The 16,986-nt window shown below is 56.5% G+C and overlaps 1 protein-coding gene across 2 annotated transcripts in view; it reads left to right on the top strand.

The window, feature by feature from the left end:
• Window positions 1–16,986, top strand: part of LHPP (phospholysine phosphohistidine inorganic pyrophosphate phosphatase) — a 108,273-nt gene that overhangs the window by 30,883 nt on the left and 60,404 nt on the right. Inside the window, exon 6 of one of the 2 annotated variants that reach the window (XM_002722150.5) lies at window positions 16,501–16,592. The exons of the other annotated variant lie outside the window; for it this stretch is intronic. Coding sequence (XP_002722196.2) covers window positions 16,501–16,592 — 92 coding nt within the window. The remainder of the gene's footprint in view (window positions 1–16,500; window positions 16,593–16,986) is intronic. 2 annotated transcript variants of the gene reach the window in all.

Below are 16,986 nucleotides of genomic sequence, written 5' to 3'. Positions count from 1 at the left end.
ACACAGGAGCCGGCTCAGCCTTGAGGTGGGGTCCAGAGCTCGGGCAGCCTGCGGGGTTGGCTGGGTGGCCAAATGTAGACCCCTGTGAGAGTGATTTTGACTGGGAAGGGGTGCAGTGGTGGAAATGTGGGTGCTGGTGTTTGCCGCCTGTTAAACCGGCTCCCGTGGAAGACCGAGGAGCACGTGCCCAAGGCTGGGGGCTTTGTCCTTCCCGAGAGGGGTGGGGATTGACAAGTCCTATCAGTGTATTAAAGAGGTCCCACTGAGGGACAGTGTCACTGCAGGGGGACAGCTGGGGGTGAGAAGTGATCACTTGTCTTGCCGCACTTGTGCAGTGACTGTGGGGGACTGATCGCCTCCCAGAGGAGAGGAAAAGGAAAGCAGTGAGCCATGACTTCGTGGCCCACAGTCCCCCCGCCCACCCCAGCCCCCAGCCCAGTGAGTGTGGTCCCCCCAGCCCGTTTTCTGAGTGATTAAGGAAAAACAGGCCAGGGCCTGGGCCTGCCCAGGTGAGCCTGCTGTTTGCTTCTGGGGGCTTCAGTGGCATCAGGGTGCTGCAGGTGTCGGCATCCTGTGATGGGCCAGGTGACCCTGGGTCGCCCGCACTGCCTTACTGCTGGGCCCGCGTGGCCCATAGAGATGCAGGCGAGAGTGCTGGCCCTCACTGCATGGAAGTAGGCCTCAGGGGCCCTGTCCGCACTGGAGATCACAGAGCTGTGAGGAGCCCCGGCTGTTAGGCCCTGGAGAGGGAGGGGTGGGGTCTGCTGAGTGCAGCCTGCAGGAGTAAGCAGTGTGGGCTTCACCCTGTGCCCTGAGGGTGGTCTTCCTGCACACAGAATGGAGAGGACAGAGCCGCCTCCCTGCCAGGGCCCAGGGCCCAGCTGGGGCAGGGAAGAGACCACATCTCTCCTTCCTCTGTCCTGTCTCTCTGCTTCCTCCTAGCAGAGTGCCCTCGCTTATTCATTCTGCTGCTGTGTTTTTTTTTTTTTTTTTTTTTTTTTTTTTTTTTGACAGGCAGAGTGGACAGTGAGAGAGAGAGAGACAGAGAGAAAGGTCTTCCTTTGCCGTTGGTTCACCCTCCAATGGCCGCCGCGGCCGGCGCGCTGCGGCCGGCGCGCTGCGGCCGGCGCACTGCGCTGATCCGATGGCAGGAGCCAGGAGCCAGGTGCTTTTCCTGGTCTCCCATGGGGTGCAGGGCCCAAGCACCTGGGCCATCCTCCACTGCACTCCCTGGCCACAGCAGAGAGCTGGCCTGGAAGAGGGGCAACCGGGACAGAATCCGGCGCCCCGACCGGGACTAGAACCCGGTGTGCCGGCGCCGCTAGGCGGAGGATTAGCCTAGTGAGCCGCGGCGCCGGCCCTGCTGCTGTGTTTTTAAAGCACATCTCAGCCTTACTGGATGCGGGATTTCTGGACTACACTGCGGTGGGTGAAGACCCCCTAGCAATGGCCATCAAATGCGTAGGAAGGTCATCTGCCAATCAAAACCGCACAGGATAGCACCTGCCAGCCCCTCGCCAGAGAAACCGGGTGAAACAAAACCAAGGGACCTGTCAGAGCTGGGGCAAGCGATGGCTCGGGTTGGGCCCCTGCCACCCTCATGGGAGACCTGAATTTGGCTTCCAGTTCTTGGCTTTGGCCTGGCCCAGACCAGGCTGTTGTGAGCACTTGGGGAGTGAGGCAGGGAGTGGGAGCTGTATGTGTTTTTTCTCTTTCTGCCTCTCAAATGATTTTGCATGTGCACACGCACGTGCACACACAGCAACAGGTGTTGGCAAGGATGTGGAGAAAGGGAAATGTTTCAGGCTCACGAAAACCCACGGTGTGTCATGTGACCTGCGCTCTCATTCCTTGGTGCACACCCGGAAGAACTGGAACGGGTGTCCATGGCAGCACTGCTCATGTAAGCTAAAGGTGAAAGCAGGCCAAGCGCCTGCTCCTCCGCGGGTGACTGTTTATCCACACAGCCGTCATCACTGAGCCGTGGCCCAGGACCAAGTCCTGACGCACGCGAACCTTGAGCGCGTTCTACTGGGGAAGCCAGACGCAAAGGTCACACCTGTGTGGATTCTTGTGTGTGGGAACCATGTGGAACGGGCGTGTCAGAGAGGCCAGGGTCATGGGGCCAGTGCTCTCCCTGCTCGTGGCTTTGGCGTCTCCTTCAGAGAGGTAAAAGAATACTCTGGACTGGAGACTGGTGGTGGTTTCACAACATTGTTGAGTGTACTTAGTGCCGGTGACGTGAGCACTTGGAAATGGTTACAGTTATCAGTTTAATGCAATGTGGATATTACCACAATTAAAAAATAAATACCTAGGGGCCAGCACTGTGGCACAGTGGGTTAGGCCTCTGCCTGCAACACCGGCATTCCATATGGGTTTGAGTCCCAGCTGCTCCACTTCTGATCCAGCTCCTTGCTAACGCACCTGGGAAAGTAGTAGAAGATGGCCCAAGTGCTTAGGCCCCTGCCACCCATGTGGAAGACCCAGATGGAGTTCCAAGCTCCTGGCTTTGGCCAGGCCCAGCCCCAGCCCCAGCCGTTGCAGCCATTTGGAGAGTGAACCAGCAGATGGAAGATCGCTCTCTGTCTCTGTCTCTCTGCCTTTCAAAAAAATAGACAAATTTTAAACTTAAACCAGCCAGCAGTTCGGTTCCTTTGTGTTGTCTATTGCCAGCGCAAGAGTAGGTTCCTTGCTGTCTTTGTGGTGCTCCTGTGGGGCTGATTTGTTGGGGTCCAGTCCAGACAGGGCGGTACTGGCATGGGGTGGTTGTTTCCTAATGGCTAACCTCCCGTGGGCAGCACTTCCTGTATCTGCACAAGCAGTGAGCACCGCCCAAGGACTCCTTGCTGAGCTCAGCAAAGATCAGCTGAGAACGGCTTCAAAGCTGATTCTCAACTGGCCATGCTGAAGTGACCTCACGCCCAGAAAACGCGGCAAAACCAGCACAGTGAATCCCCGTGCCCTTTCCCCAAGTGCTGACGCGGACGTCATCGTCACCAACGGGATCCAACCAGCAACCTCGGGCGGTGTAAGACTGCTCACGGAGCCCGGGACTGTCAGTGCGCCGTTATCTGCTGGCCCACTGGCAGCCGTTAGGACGTGTTTGAGCAGCCAGGCCCTCTCCTGGCCTTTCTCTGGGACGCTCGGTCTGTGACGACTGGCAGCCTTGAAGGCGCTGGGCAGTTATGTGACAGAATGTCCTTCCCTCCCTGATGCACCCTCACGCTTTGGGAGGCCCGTGTGTCACTGTGTGCACTGCTGGGGTGGTGGCCCTGCCCACTGGCTTCGGAGGGCGCTGCAGGGTTCCCGGTATAGAGTCACTGTTCTTTTCAGAGTCGTGTTGGGAAGCACCGTGAAAAGGCCCCATCTCTATTTTATTTGAAAACACAGAGAGAGAGCTTTTCCATCCACTAGTTTACTCCCCAAATGGCCACAGCGGCTGGGGCTGGGCTGGGCCAAAGCCAGGAGCCTGGAACTCCATCTGGGTCTCCCATGTGGGTGCAGGAGCCCAAGCACTTGGGCCATCTTATGCTTTCCCAGGTGCACCAGCAGGGAACTGGATTGGAAATGGAGCAGCCAGGAATCAAACTGGCACCCATAAGGGTTGCTGGTGTTGGCAGGCGGCAGCTTAACCCGCTACACCACGACACCGGCCCTAATAAACGATCCTTTCTGAGGGTCCTTCCCTGCCTGATTGTAGCATCCATTGATGATTCTGACCTGGAACAGTGCCGTGATGTTGACCAAGTGGAGGTTCCACATTTCCATGTTCCTTCTATGCCTGTCAGTGGGAGTTCACGTAAGGAGGAGCTTTCCCGCACTTGTCCGTGTATCCTCGCTAATGTGGACTCTTGGCTGTGTGTCTCATCTGTGAGTGACAGCCTGCTCCTCTCATCATGTCGTACATTTGACTGTTGGGGCTCCTTCGGGTTTAACAGCCGCTTGTTTAACCTGGCCCCACCCACTCCCTTCCCCTAGAGTATCCTGAAGCAACACCTAGAAATCACAGCACTTCCCTTGTAAACATTTCTACGAGTATCAAGTGGCAGTTCCTACACGTCAGCCGGTGCGCGGTCGCCGCGGCTCAGAAATGCTTTGTGCCGTGTGTGGTTTGTTTGAGTCGGATTCCTGGTGAAGCTGGGGCGGCGCCGTCGGTCGCTGTGGGTCTTCAGCGTGTGTAACTTGTCAGCCCCCTCCCTCCTCCACTCCCCTTTGCTTTCCTTGCCGCCTTTGGAGGTAGCAACCCAGCTGGCTGGCCCCTGGTTTCTCCAGGACCGGTTTTGTCGGCGGCACCGCAGTGGGGCCTATGGTGTGCTCCTCTGCCCCCTCCTCCCGAGTTTCGGTGGTAAGAGGTAGGAGCCTGCTGGGAGTCAGGTTGGAGCTTCTGGAAACTTTCTAGGGCATGCGGTGTTCCCCCGGGGAGGGTCGTCAGGCGTCTCAGGGTGTGGAGTCAGCAGCTGTCAGCTCTGCCCAGGCCCGTCAGCTCATCAAGGGTTGCAAATGTGAGGCCTGAATCCTGCCATTCCTTCTCCCTTCATCCTCTGCGTTGCTGGTTCTGTACAGGACAACTCTTGATCAACTGTGGGACCTTGAGGTTGGTATTGGAGACACCAGGTGGCTGCCTGTAAGTTTTCAAAATGGGCCGGCTCTCCAGCACCCTCCCCAGGTGACAGGTGGAACTTCAAGGTGCACACAGCACTCTAAGCTAGTGGGTTTAAGCACATTTGCTGTGTTTCAGTCCACAGCAGCTGTTATCGTACTGACGTTCGAAGCATTTCATCTTCGACAGCGTCCGATTCCTCTGACCTGAGCCCCTGGTCACTGAGGTTCCCTGCTCCCCGTTAGGACAGAATGTTCCAGACCTGCCGCGTGCGTTTTCTGAAACCCGCCATCCTTTCTGGGAGCTGTGCTCGCCTCTCCTGGAAGACAGAGTTCAGAAGCCGTGACGGGATGCAGTGTGCGCACTCCTTACTTGGAAATGCAAAACGCTCCAACATTTGACGCTTCCTGCACACGAGGAAGCCACAGGGGGAAAATGCCACGCCTTGGCACTTTGTTCCATGCCCAAGGCGGTTAAAATATCGTAGATTACCCTCGGGTGACGTGTGAAGGTGGATTCGGAATACGGATGAATTCTGCATCTAGATTTGAGTCTCACACCCAGGATAGCTCCTGTGCAAATACTTGCAAAAACCAAAAAACAGGAGATCTGAAACCCTTCTGGCTTTGTGCATTTCAGATGGGGGATACTCAGCTTGCCACTGAGTTGCTCCCCATTTGAGGCCTTTAGGTTAACAAGGCTTGGAGAACTGTACTCGGGGGATCTTCACAGGTGCGGCGCGTGCCAGGCACAGGCACGCTGAGACTTCTGACCGAGGTTCCGCCTATGGGGTTTTACTTGCTCTCCTCTGTCTCCCATCTGTGCTCATGTTCCCTTTTTCTGTCAGTTTTCTCCAGCCCACACCGGGGGGTCACGCTTAGGGGCAGTGGTCAAGTCACTGTTTGGGCTGTCCGTGGCCCGTGTCGGAGTGCCTGGGTTCAAGTCCCAGTTCCACTTCCTGCTCATGTGCTCTCAGAGTCAGCAGGTGGTGGCTCAAGTACTGGGGTCCCTGCCCCCCACCTGGGAGCCCTGGATTGGACTCTGGGCTTCTGGCTTTGGCCTGGACCAGCTCTGACTGTTGCTGGCATTTGGGAAGCGAACCAGCATTGGCGATCTCAATTGCGACCCGGGACGGAGCAGTGAGTTTCAGGAACGCCTGCCCAGCCCTGAAGCCGTCCTTGTGGCATGTCTCCGCAAAGGTTCCAGTGAAATCTCGTGGCCTAGTTTTTCTTAGACGTTTTCTCCCCTAGAGCCTGGGACAGATTTGATTTTCTTCTTGAAATGGTGCCGTGCCCCCGCCATCTGACTGTGAAGTAAGTTGTGTTCGTTAAAGGAGACAGGGAAATTTCAGAAAAGTAAAATACAGACCCGCTCACGGTTCCACAGCCGGGATGACGCTGGTCACAGTTCACCTCCCGGTTTTTCCCATGTCTGGCTGCCCGTCGCCAGCACAGCCCTGGGATAATCCTGCGTCTGCCACTGGAACCCTGATTTCCCCCGGACACTGCCGGGAACAGTTTGCCCTGTGCACCCTGAAGCGGCGTTGCTGAGTGAATCTGTGGCTCTGTGGCCCTCGGCTGCCCAGACCTCACCAGGCTCCTGGTATCCCCTCCTGCCGGGCATCGCCCAGTCCGCCCCGCCCTTGAACGTGAACCATCTGAAGTCAGGCTGCTCCTCTCCTATTCACATCTCGGGGAGGTTGGGTCAGCTTCTCCTTTTCTCACAGCCTTCCCAACACCGTTTCCTGCCGCCTGAGAAACCGTGGGCTCTGAGTTCTGCCGAGCTTGGTGTGGTCCCTCCAGGTGGGTCTGCCCAGTGCACGTCACTCAGCCTGGGGGCAGAAGGCTGAGGGCTCGTCCTAGGAGAGGAGGTCACCTCCCTGCCTCTCCGTGTGGGGCATGTGCTTCTGGCGGCTGCAGGAGAGACTGAGCCCTCGCCCCAAGTCGTGTCACCTCCAGTCTCCTGCCTGTGACAGAAGACACTCCGCCCGGCAGAGCACCGGAGGCTGGAAGCCCACGGAGCGCGGGTTTTCCTGGGAAAGGTTCGTCCTTTCGCCGGGACGGTGAAGGGAGGTGTGACTTGCAGATGGGTGTGAGGGGTGACCCTGCACCCAGACCAGGGAACCTGCCTGAGCGCCTCCCTCCGGCTCTGTGGAGCCCGGGGTTCTGTGTGTCGTCTCCCTGTTCCACAGCACGGGAAGGAAGGGAAACCCACACCGCTGCGGGGAGTTTTTTATTTCCCCTGACAGCGCACCTCTTGACCTCTATCTTCTCGCCAATGATTTTTTAAATCCTCAATGATTTGGCGATAATTGCTCCTCGTTGCATGATTATTGCCCTTCACCGACAGTAAATCTGGGCGCTCCCCAGGGTCCCGAGTGCGTTTGGTATGCGGAGCCCACAAGCTGGCCCAGACAGGCATCGCTGCTCCGGGCAGCTGCACGCCCCACTGGCTGGGGGTGTCGGGCACGGCTTCCTGGGGGAGGTGTCTGTGGATCAGGCCCAGCACAGCTGCTGTTCCTGGCTGATAATTCTTCCTCCCACAACCAGGTTTCTCTGGTCCCATCTCCGTGCGCCACATCGACAAATGTCCCAGCCCAGGGGTTCCTGGGCTGTTTCAAGAGGGGGGATCTTCTGCTTCCTGCCTGGCGTGTGCAGGTGTGGGCGTGGGGCACACGTGTGCTCACGACGTTTCCTCTTCTCCAGAAGTGGGGACAGTGTCAGGTGGGATGTGTCGTGTTTGGAAGACCCGTTCTTTGGAAGACCAGCGGCCTTCTGGCAGGGTGGTCTGGAGCCCACGGCAGCCGGGACACTGGTCCTGCCTGGGAGCTGACCTCACCGTCTCAGGACCACTCCTGGAGGAGCCTGAAGCGGAATCTAATCTGGGGGTGGGGGTACTGGCACAGCCACCTGCGGCCGTGGCTGTGGGAGATGTTCAACAGCTCTGGCTGTGTATTGCCTTTAGTTTAAAAATATTTTTTTAAAGATTTATTTCTTTGAAAGAGCTACAGAGAGGTAGAGACAAAGAGAAAGGTCTTCCACCCGCTGCGCCAATCTGGAGCCAGGAGCTTCTTCCAGGTCTCCCACGTGGGTGCAGGGGCCCAAGCACTTGGGCCATCCTCCACTGCGTTCCCAGGCCATGACAGCTGGATTGGAAGTGGAGCAGCCGGGATGGAACCGGCGCCCACAGGGGATGCTGGTGTTGCAGGTGGCGGCTTTACGCGGTACGCGGGGACGCTGGCCCGTGACCTGTGTTCAGCTCACCTGCATGTGACAGCAGCAGCAGCCGACTGGTTCTGGTCCCACCTCGGGAACGCATGGTGCTGATTCCTTGGAAATCTGACGATTTCCAAACAGCTGTGTGCAGTGTGAGCGACAAACACTTCAGCTCCTTTGGTTTAGCAGCGTTGACTTCAACATTGGTCATTCTGGGAAAAAATGTCCAATGTGGGCCATACCTGAGTACGTGCCATGACAGTGTTATTCACTTAATATTTCTTTAAACTGACTCATTTTTTAAAAGCTTAAATATAAATCTGTTTATTTTCTGAAAGGCAGAGACAGATCTTTCACCTTCTGATTCTCTTCTCAAAAGTTGGCAGCAGCTGTGGCTGGGCCAGGCTGAAGCCGGGAGCCTGCAGCTCAGTCCAGGCTTGCTACATGGGAGCAGGGACGCAAGTACTTGAGCCGTCACCGACCACTGCCTGAGGTGTGCGTTAGCAGGAAGCAGGGCCAGGCCGTGAGCCCAGGCCCTCAGGTACAGCATCCGGGCATCCCAGGAGGCGCTTAACCTCTGTGCCAAACGTTCACCCCAGGTAGATGCATTTTACAGGGAACTTTGACAGCTCCTGTGGTAGGAAACCGCAGTCTCTCCCTTGCCGTGACTAATGTAAAATGCACACCAGATGGCTGTGTTAGGATCATCTGTCCTTGCTCTGCTGGGCTCCGATAGTCCTCACCAGCGTGTGTCGGCCGCTTTGGGAAGCATGGGGCTGTGTGGAGGAGCAGCCGAGGGAACCGTGCGCAGTGCAGAGCTGTCACCGGGAAGCAGGGACCCCAGGTGTCTTCCATGGGCTTCCGCTGCTGGCGGTTGGCAGGGGTCTCGGCCTTGGTGGTCATCGGTCACCTATAAGATTTATCCTGGTGCCACTGTCCCCTCGGCTTCTCTGGTAGAGGCCCCGTGCCAGTGGTGGGAAGGCCCTGGGTCTAGGTGAGACCGGGTTCCTGGCCTTTGAGGTGACACCAGCGCCTCTCTGCACAGACCCTCACGCTTCCTGCGGTTCCTGCAGGGCTGTTCCAAGGTGTTTCTGAGGACAGGCGCTCTGGGCCTGTCAGCCTGCGTATCTTGGAGTTGCTGCATGGCCTGCCCTAGTGAGGGGCTGGCAGGTGGGCAGTTAGCCCACATGTGTGTTCTCTGCGGGGAATGCTCCCAACAGCACCGTGTCTCTGGTCAATCCCTCTTGCCCATCAGATCAAAGCTCAAGGCCTCCCCTCCTCCGGGAAGCCTTCCAGGACCATCAGCCTGCTGCGTCTGAATTCATCTGAGTAGCATCTCTCTTGACTCTCACTGTGTCCCCACTGCCTGGCCTGACACCTGGCCCACAAGGGGCTCCTACGAATGCCCAGGAGCCAGTGTGAGACACTGTCCTAAAGTGTGGGCCTGTTCCCAGCGTGGGCAGAAAGCCGCGTCCTGACAAAGCCCTTCCTAGCACCCGTTTCTCCTTCGGAATGTGTTTCTGCTTAATGCTTAACCGACGTGACTTCGTTTAAATACCCCAAGTATACCCATTTTACAGATTGACACAGAGGCTTGCCCAAGGTCACGCAGCATGCAAACAGCAGCTGGGAGTCTGCCCTCCTTGCCCTGACTCTGTCTGGGCTGCTGACCATGCGGTGCCTGGCTCTGCTCCTGCAGACAGCGAGCAGATGTCCTCTGGACCGTGTCCTCACAGGCAGAGTCCAGGGGCGAGCCCCCGAGAAGTGAGGCTCCTCGGCTTGGGAGTGCGTCACAGTCGGCATTTTGTTTTCCTGACCTGAGGTCGTGCTCGAGTGTGGATGCACTGTTTCGCTCCCCCGAGAGCACACGGGTGGAACAGCTGCCAGTTTCAGAGCACCTGCCCCATCCACCTCGGAAAGCCCCGAGCTTCTTCCAGGTCTCCCATGCTGGTAGAGGGCCCCAAGGACTTGGGCCATCCTCTACTGCTTTCCCAGGCCGTTAGCAGGGATCTGGATCGGAAGTGGAGCAGCCAGGACTTGAACTGGCGCCCATTCGGGATGCTGGATCTGCAGGCTGGGTCTTTAACCCACTGCGCCACAGCATCGGCCCTGGCAAATCTTGATGCTCTCCAGAGAAGATCTGCAATGTGTTTGATCTCCAAGGCGCCGTCGGCTTTCCCTTGGCAAAATCTGCTCAGGAAAATGTTGCAAGCGGCTGATGCTGGGACGTAGCAGGTAAAGCCTCCACCTGCAGTGCTGGCCACGTGGGCACCGGTTTAAATCCTGGCTGCCCCGCTTCCAATCCGGCTCTCTGCTGTGGCCTGGGAAAGCAGTAGAGATGGCCCAAGTCCTTGGGCCCCTGCACCCATGTGGGAGACCCGGAAGAAGCTCCTGGCTTCGGATCGGCGCAGCTCTGTCCATTGCGGCCAATTGGGGAGTTAACCAGCTGATGGAAGACCCCTCTCTCTCTCTCTGCCTCTCCTCCTTTCTCTGTGTAACTCTCACTTTCAAATAAATATATCTTAAAAAAATGTTTCTGGCCGGCGCCGCGGCTCACTAGGCTAATCCTCCACCTAGCGGCGCCGGCACACCGGGTTCTAGGCCTGGTTGGGGCGCCGGATTCTGTCCCGGTTGCCCCTCTTCCAGGCCAGCTCTCTGCTGTGGCCCGGGAGTGCAGTGGAGGATGGCCCAAGTGCTTGGGCCCTGCACCCCATGGGAGACCAGGAGAAGCACCTGGCTCCTGCCATCGGATCAGTGCGGTGCACTGGCCGCGGCGGCCATTGGAGGGTGAACCAACGGCAAAGGAAGACCTTTCTCTCTATCTCTCTCTCTCACTGTCCACTCTGCCTGTCAAAAATTAAAAAAAAAAATTAAAAAAAATGTTTCTAAGCTTTTTAAGTCTGGTTCTCGCAGGGGAGTGAGAGAGGCTGCTTTGTTTGCTTTCTTGAAACATACGTGTGTTTCAGAACATAGTCAGCATCTGTGTCACGTTGTCACTCAGAGCTTGCTGTGCTGCAGCCATGCCAGTCTCCTTGTGCTGCTTACTCACGTAAGCACGCGCTTGCCCCAGCACCCAGCACCCCTGGGCCCCCAGACACTCCCCTTGCTCGCTGTGTCGCTTGTTTCACTCTGGCCTTTCTTGGTCGCCCTCTGTAGACTCGCACATTGAGGTACTGGGCACAGGCTGCCTGCATTCACGCTACTCCTTTTGTCTTTTTGATGACATTTACCATCACCAGGCTCTTACTTAACTCTCTTACCCAACTTGCATTTTCTGATTGCTGTTAAGTGGAAACCACCAAGAATTAGTGGCTAAAACAACAAAACATTATTTCATCCTTCTGTAGATCCAGGAAGCCGTAAGTGAGTTTGGATCTTCCTGGACCAGAGTCGGCAGGGATGTGTTTGCACTTGGAGACTCGGGAGAATCCGCTTCTCAGCTTTCCTCGCTGTTAGAGGCCTTGCACGGTCCTTGCTGTTGCCCGCTTCGTCCGTCTTCAGAGACAGCCGTGGTGCGTCTCTTTGACCATTCTTTGTATTAGATCTCCCTCAGACTATCTCTGCTCCTCGTCTACTTTACGGTCTCCTGTGATTGCAGTGTGGCCCCCGGATGATCCTCCATCCAGGTTCTCCGTTGGATCTGTGAAGTTATTTTCACTGTGGAAGGTACACGCTCCAGGTTTCCGGTGTTAGGACAGGGAATCCTCTGGAGCCCATTGTTCTACCCATCTACCCCCAGTGCGTTACTGTGTGGATTCTTTGGATCGTTGCTGTGTGCCAGGTCCTGTTTCAGGCTCTAGCTGTAATCGGTTTTGGCAATTGCAGAATGTCATAGATTCTGAGAGATGCGTTGTTTTTGTATATTAAAAACTCTGAAAACTAAGCCGAGTGGCTAAGAGCAGCGTCCCACGTGGAGTTCTGGCTTCAGTACCTGACCGTGGCTCCTGACTCCCGCCTCCTGTGGGGTGAGCTGGGGGACAGCAGTGACGGATGGCTGACGTGACTGTGTTCTTGCCAGCACGTGGGAGACCAGGGTGGCATTTCCAGCTCTGGCTTTGGCCCAGCCCAGGACTGGCCATTGTGGGTATTTGGAAAGTGGGCCAGTGGATGGGCGGTCTCTTTATCTATATGCCTCTCAATTCAATTAATTAAAATAAAATTTCCAAAGTAAAAGTGCTTCTTAAAATTGCGCTTGGGCTGACTAAAGTTTAAGTCTTCTGTAATGCAAAGTTTGCTGGTCATGCCAGTCAACTTTTTTTTTTTTTTTTAAAGATTTATTTATTTACTTGAAAGAGTTACACAGAGAAAGAGGCAGAGGCAGAGAGAGAGAGAGAGGCAGAGAGAGAGAGAGAGAGGTGTCTTCCATCCATTGGTTCACTGCCCAGATGGCCACAACAGCTGGAGCTGCACCGATCTGAAGCCAGGAGCCAGGAGCTTCTTCCCCGTTTCCTACATGGGTGCAGGGGCCCAAGGACCTGGGCCATCTTCTGCTGCTTTCCCAGGCCATAACAGAGAGCTGGATTGGAAGTAGAACAGCTGGGACTTGAACCAGTGCGATATGGGATGCCGGCGCTGCAGGCCACGGCTTTAACCCGCTTGTGCCATAGCACCGGCCTGAGACTCTTCTCTCTTAAAACTGTATAATGTGTCATATGATTGTCTTCTGTTTGGTGTCCCAGCTTTACCGGGGGATTCTTCAGAGGCTGGTTTCTTTTTTGGTGGAACATAAAATAATGTTTTATAATACTGGTTTATTAGGTTCAATAAAATATATTTGCTGAAGGTAAGTAAATACATGTGTTTGTATAGAAAAGTGTGGCTCCGCCTAGCAGTGGTGTCAACAAGGCAGAGGAGACCAGCAGGTGCCTGAAGGCTGTCGGCTGTTGTCATGGTGACCAGTGAGTGCCCTGGCTGATGTCCTCCTGAATCTTAGCCCTGCCTGGCTCACGTTGCCAGCCCCTCAGTTGAGGGCCAGGTGTGAGCCCAGAGCCCCTGTCCCCAAGAGTGCCGCGTTCCTGGAGGAGGGGAGAGGAAGAGCCCAGGAGAGTGCTGTAGGGTTCAGGCGGCGTTGGGGGGGCACGTACCGGGAGTGAGGACAGGCGGAGGGCACCGAGCTGAGTCCCTAAGCAGCCATGGAGGAGGGAGGGACCCGGTTTCTGTGCGAGGCCGGGTCTCTGGCGGCGTTCCCCTTTGCCTGGAGGACTTGTGGATTGGGCGGATGGTGGAGCCTCAGCTTTGGGTGTCCTGATGGTCTGTATTTCACCTGCGTCTTTGAAAGTCGCGTGTGCAGGTGCAGAGTTCCAGGTGGGTGAGGGGCTTCCCCCAGTGTTCTAAGGTGGTGCTGCTCAGTCTTCCAGAGAGAAGCCCAGCGTCTTCCCCTGTGGCCCCGAGTGTGGCATGCCTGCGTGTTTCCAAGAGTTGTCCGTGTCCCTGGTTTTGAGCAATTTGATTACAGTGTGTCTTGATGTACTTGTTTTCTTTTCTAAAAGATTTGCAGATTTGCAAGGCAGAGTGGCACAGAGCGGAAGAGACAGGAGTCGGGAGAGGCAGAGAACCCTCTGATTTCACTCTCCAAATACCTGCAGCAGCAACAGTCGCCTCTGGGCCAGACCGAAGCCAGGAGCTGGGACTTCCCATGTGGGTCTCCCACGCGCGCTTGAGCCAGCACCTGCTGCCTCCCAGACTGGACCAGAACTTGGAGCAGGCACTCGGACACAGGTTGTGTCAGCTGGCAGCCAGCTCCCTGTGCCACAGTGCCCACCGATGGAGGAAGTTTTGTCATGTTTCTTGTGCTAGGTGTCGTGCATCGATCTGTGGGTGTTGTTGTTCTTGAGTTCGGGCGTTTAGAGAAGCCATTACTTCTCTAGAGGTTCCTGTCTCTTCTCTCATCCGGCTCCAGGATTCCAGTGCACAGTTAGGAGGTCTCATGCAGAGGTGCCCATGGTGCTCTGTTCATTTCTTTTTTTAAAGATGTATTGATTTGTTTTGAAAATCAGAGTTAGAGGCAGATCCTCCATTTGCTGGTTCACCAGATGTCCGCAACGGCCAGTGCTGGGCCAGGCCGGAGCCAGGAGCTTCATCTGGTCTCCCACGCGGCTGGCACAGGCCCCACCACTCGGGCCATCCTCCACTGCTTTTCCCAGGCCATGAGCAGGGAGCTGTCAGGACATGAACTGGTGTTACCCACGAGCCACAACGTTTGTTTCTCAAAGGTTCTGTTTTTTGTTTGGGTCCGGATGGTCTCTCCCAGTGTCTGACCCAGCGCGCCTGTCGCCCAGAGTGCCAGCAGTGTCCGCCTGTCGCCCTGAGCGGCAGCAGTGTCCGCCTGTCGCCCTGAGTGCCAGCAGTGTCCGCCTGTCGCCCAGAGTGCCAGCAGTGTCCGCCTGTCGCCCTGAGCGGCAGCAGTGTCCGCCTGTCGCCCAGAGTGCCAGCAGTGTCCGCCTGTCGCCCTGAGCGGCAGCAGTGTCCGCCTGTTGCCCAGAGCAGTGGCAGTGCTGACATTGCAGTTTTCTTTCTTTTTTTTTTTTTAAGATTTATTTATTTATTTGAAAATCAGAGTTACACATTACAGAGAGAGAGAAGGAGAGGCAGAGAGAAAGAGAGAGGTCTTCGATCCACTGGTTCACTTGCCAGATGGCCACAACGGCTAGAGCTGTGCTGATCCGAAGCCAGGAGCCAGGAGCTTCTTCTGGGTCTCCCACATGGGTCCAGGGGCCCCAATCTCTTGCACCACCTTCCACTGCTTTTCCCCAGGCCATTAGCAGGGAGCTGGATCAGAAGTGGAGCAGCTGGGACTGGAACCAGCGCCCGTATGGGATGCCGGCACTGCAGGCGGTGGCTTTACCTGCTGCACCACAGCGCCGGCCCCCGAGGTTGTGGTTTTCACCCCCAGCAGCTCACCTGGGCTCTCTTCTGGCTTCCGTGTCTCCTCCTGACTTTGGAGCGCGTGGGATGTCGTCACGGGAGCGGATTGTCACGTCCGTGTCAGTTCTGGGTGAGGTTTTGAGTGGTTGCTTTTTCTCCGCGGTATGTGTGATGATTTTCCCTCCTATCTTTGAGTGAGTGACGACGTTTTATTGGGTGCCAGGCGCTGTGGGTTTCCCTCTGTGGGATCCACCCACAGGCGCTGGCGAGCAGTGTGATCTCCCAGGCCTGCCTTCTCTGATTTTGGAAGCAACCACAGGACAGCGCCCGTGCCTGGGGGCTGCTGAGCCCCCTAGTCTGGCTGCTGAGGGCAGCCTCTGGCCGGGTGAAGTTTAGGTACCATTTCCTCTCCGCTTTTGGTACGGGCCCCCATGTGTCTCCCCGCGGCACCGTAGGGAGCCGTGCAGCCTCAGGCTCTCCAGATCCTGTCCTCGGTTCAGGGACACCGTGGGGCTCTGGTCAGGTGGTCAGAGCACGGCAGGTGGCGTGAGCAGTGGAGTTCTTGTTCTCATTGGGTTGGAGGCTGAGGGTGTGAGTTGCAGGGCCTGGCCGGTTTGGTGTCTGGTGGGGGCTGTGTTGCCGCTGAGCGCTCCAGGCCCTGCTCCTGGTGCACTGCCTCTCGGTCTCCTTATGAGGAGCCAGCCTTGTGACCTTGCTGGCTTTTTTTTTTTTTTTTTTTTGACAGAGTGGACAGTGAGAGAGAGAGACAGAGAGAGAAAGGTCTTCCTTTGCCGTTGGTTCACCCTCCAATGGCCACTGCGGCCAATGTGCTGCGGCCGGCACATCGCGCTGATCTGAAGCCAGGAACCAGGTGCTTCTCCTGGTCTCCCATGCGGGTACAGGGCCCAAAGACTTGGGCCATCCTCCACTGCACTCCCGGGCCACAGCAGAGAGCTGGCTTGGAAGAGGGGCAACCGGGACAGAATCCAGCTCCCTGACCCGGACTAGAACCCTGTGTGCCAGCACTGCAGGTGGAGGATTAGCCTAGTGAGCCATGGCGCCAGCCTGTCCCTGGCTACGTTTTAGAGGCCTCTCTTCAAATCCAGTCTCACTGGGGGTCAGGACTTGAACCTGTGGATTTGGGGGTGGGGAGACACACTTCGGTCCGTAGCACCCTCCCTGCGCCCACAGGCTGGGAATGGTCACAAGGCTCAGCTGGTTGATGTCCTGCGTCCTGGGGAATCGTTGCCCTTGGTTGCTTTAAGTCGTGTGCCTAGAAAGCTGTCGCATCCAGCTGCCTTCTGATGCAGGTGTGTGCTTGGGGCTGCTTTTGCAGAGTATCCAGGCTGCCGGCCTGTATGTTTTTCTGGATTATTTTCCCTTTTACAGGTGGTACCGTCACTGTTGAAAATAAAACCTGTCAAACTCCAGATAAAGATTCCCAGAATTTACTTGTTTTCACAGAACCAAGGGCCAGCAACATGACTGGATATAGTTAGCATCAGGCAGAGCCCAGCCTGTGTGTGTGTGGCGGCGACAGCGTCCTTGGGGCGCCGTGGCACTCTGACACCAGCTGATTGATTTCAAATTGCACAAATATATCCCGCTCAGAGCTGCAGCCTGGGGGCGGGGGGTGGTGTGGAGATAGATTGAAGGTGGGCTGACTGTTAATCAATACGATGACAGCATTATCTTGTTTAATTTGTACGAAGGTGGTTTTAAACATCACATGAAGCAGTTTATTATGTCAAAAAAGGGGGAACACAGGAATAAAACTCTCCTGTCAGCACTTCTGAGCGTCTTTCCCTGCCGTGACAGGCCGTCATGATCGGGGACGACATCGTGGGTGACGTCGGCGGTGCCCAGCAGTGCGGGATGCGAGCCCTGCAGGTGCGCACCGGCAAGTTCAGGTCAGTGCCTGCGGCCGGGTCGGTCGGGGCGGCCGGGTCTGTCGCCTGCCTTCCCTCCTGGGGGCGATGGCGTTCGTGTCTTGTTTTGCTTTCTGAAATAAAGGGGCAGTGATTTCTCTGCGTGGGCATTTTCTGTCTTGTGTGTGCCTGGCCCGTAAGGGTGCTTCTGCTGACGTCGCGGCAGAACGTGGCCGGCCGTGTGGCTTAAGATCCAGGCCCAGGTTTTGGGATTTTGAGTAGATGATGCGTAGCATGGAGACGGCTAAGTTGTTCTGGGCAGCTGCCCGCCACGGGGTCAGCAGAGCCGGATCCTGCTCCTTTCAGCCACACACTCAGACCCTTGGCTGCAGCAGAGGTCACGGTTTGCGGGGCTCGGCCCCTCTCACCACCCCCT

Source organism: Oryctolagus cuniculus, chromosome 15 (assembly GCF_964237555.1).
Source record: "Oryctolagus cuniculus chromosome 15, mOryCun1.1, whole genome shotgun sequence".
Classification (NCBI taxonomy): domain Eukaryota; kingdom Metazoa; phylum Chordata; class Mammalia; order Lagomorpha; family Leporidae; genus Oryctolagus; species Oryctolagus cuniculus.
The sequence above is the reverse complement of the archived record's forward strand: the minus strand, read 5'-3'. Positions and strand labels throughout refer to the sequence as shown.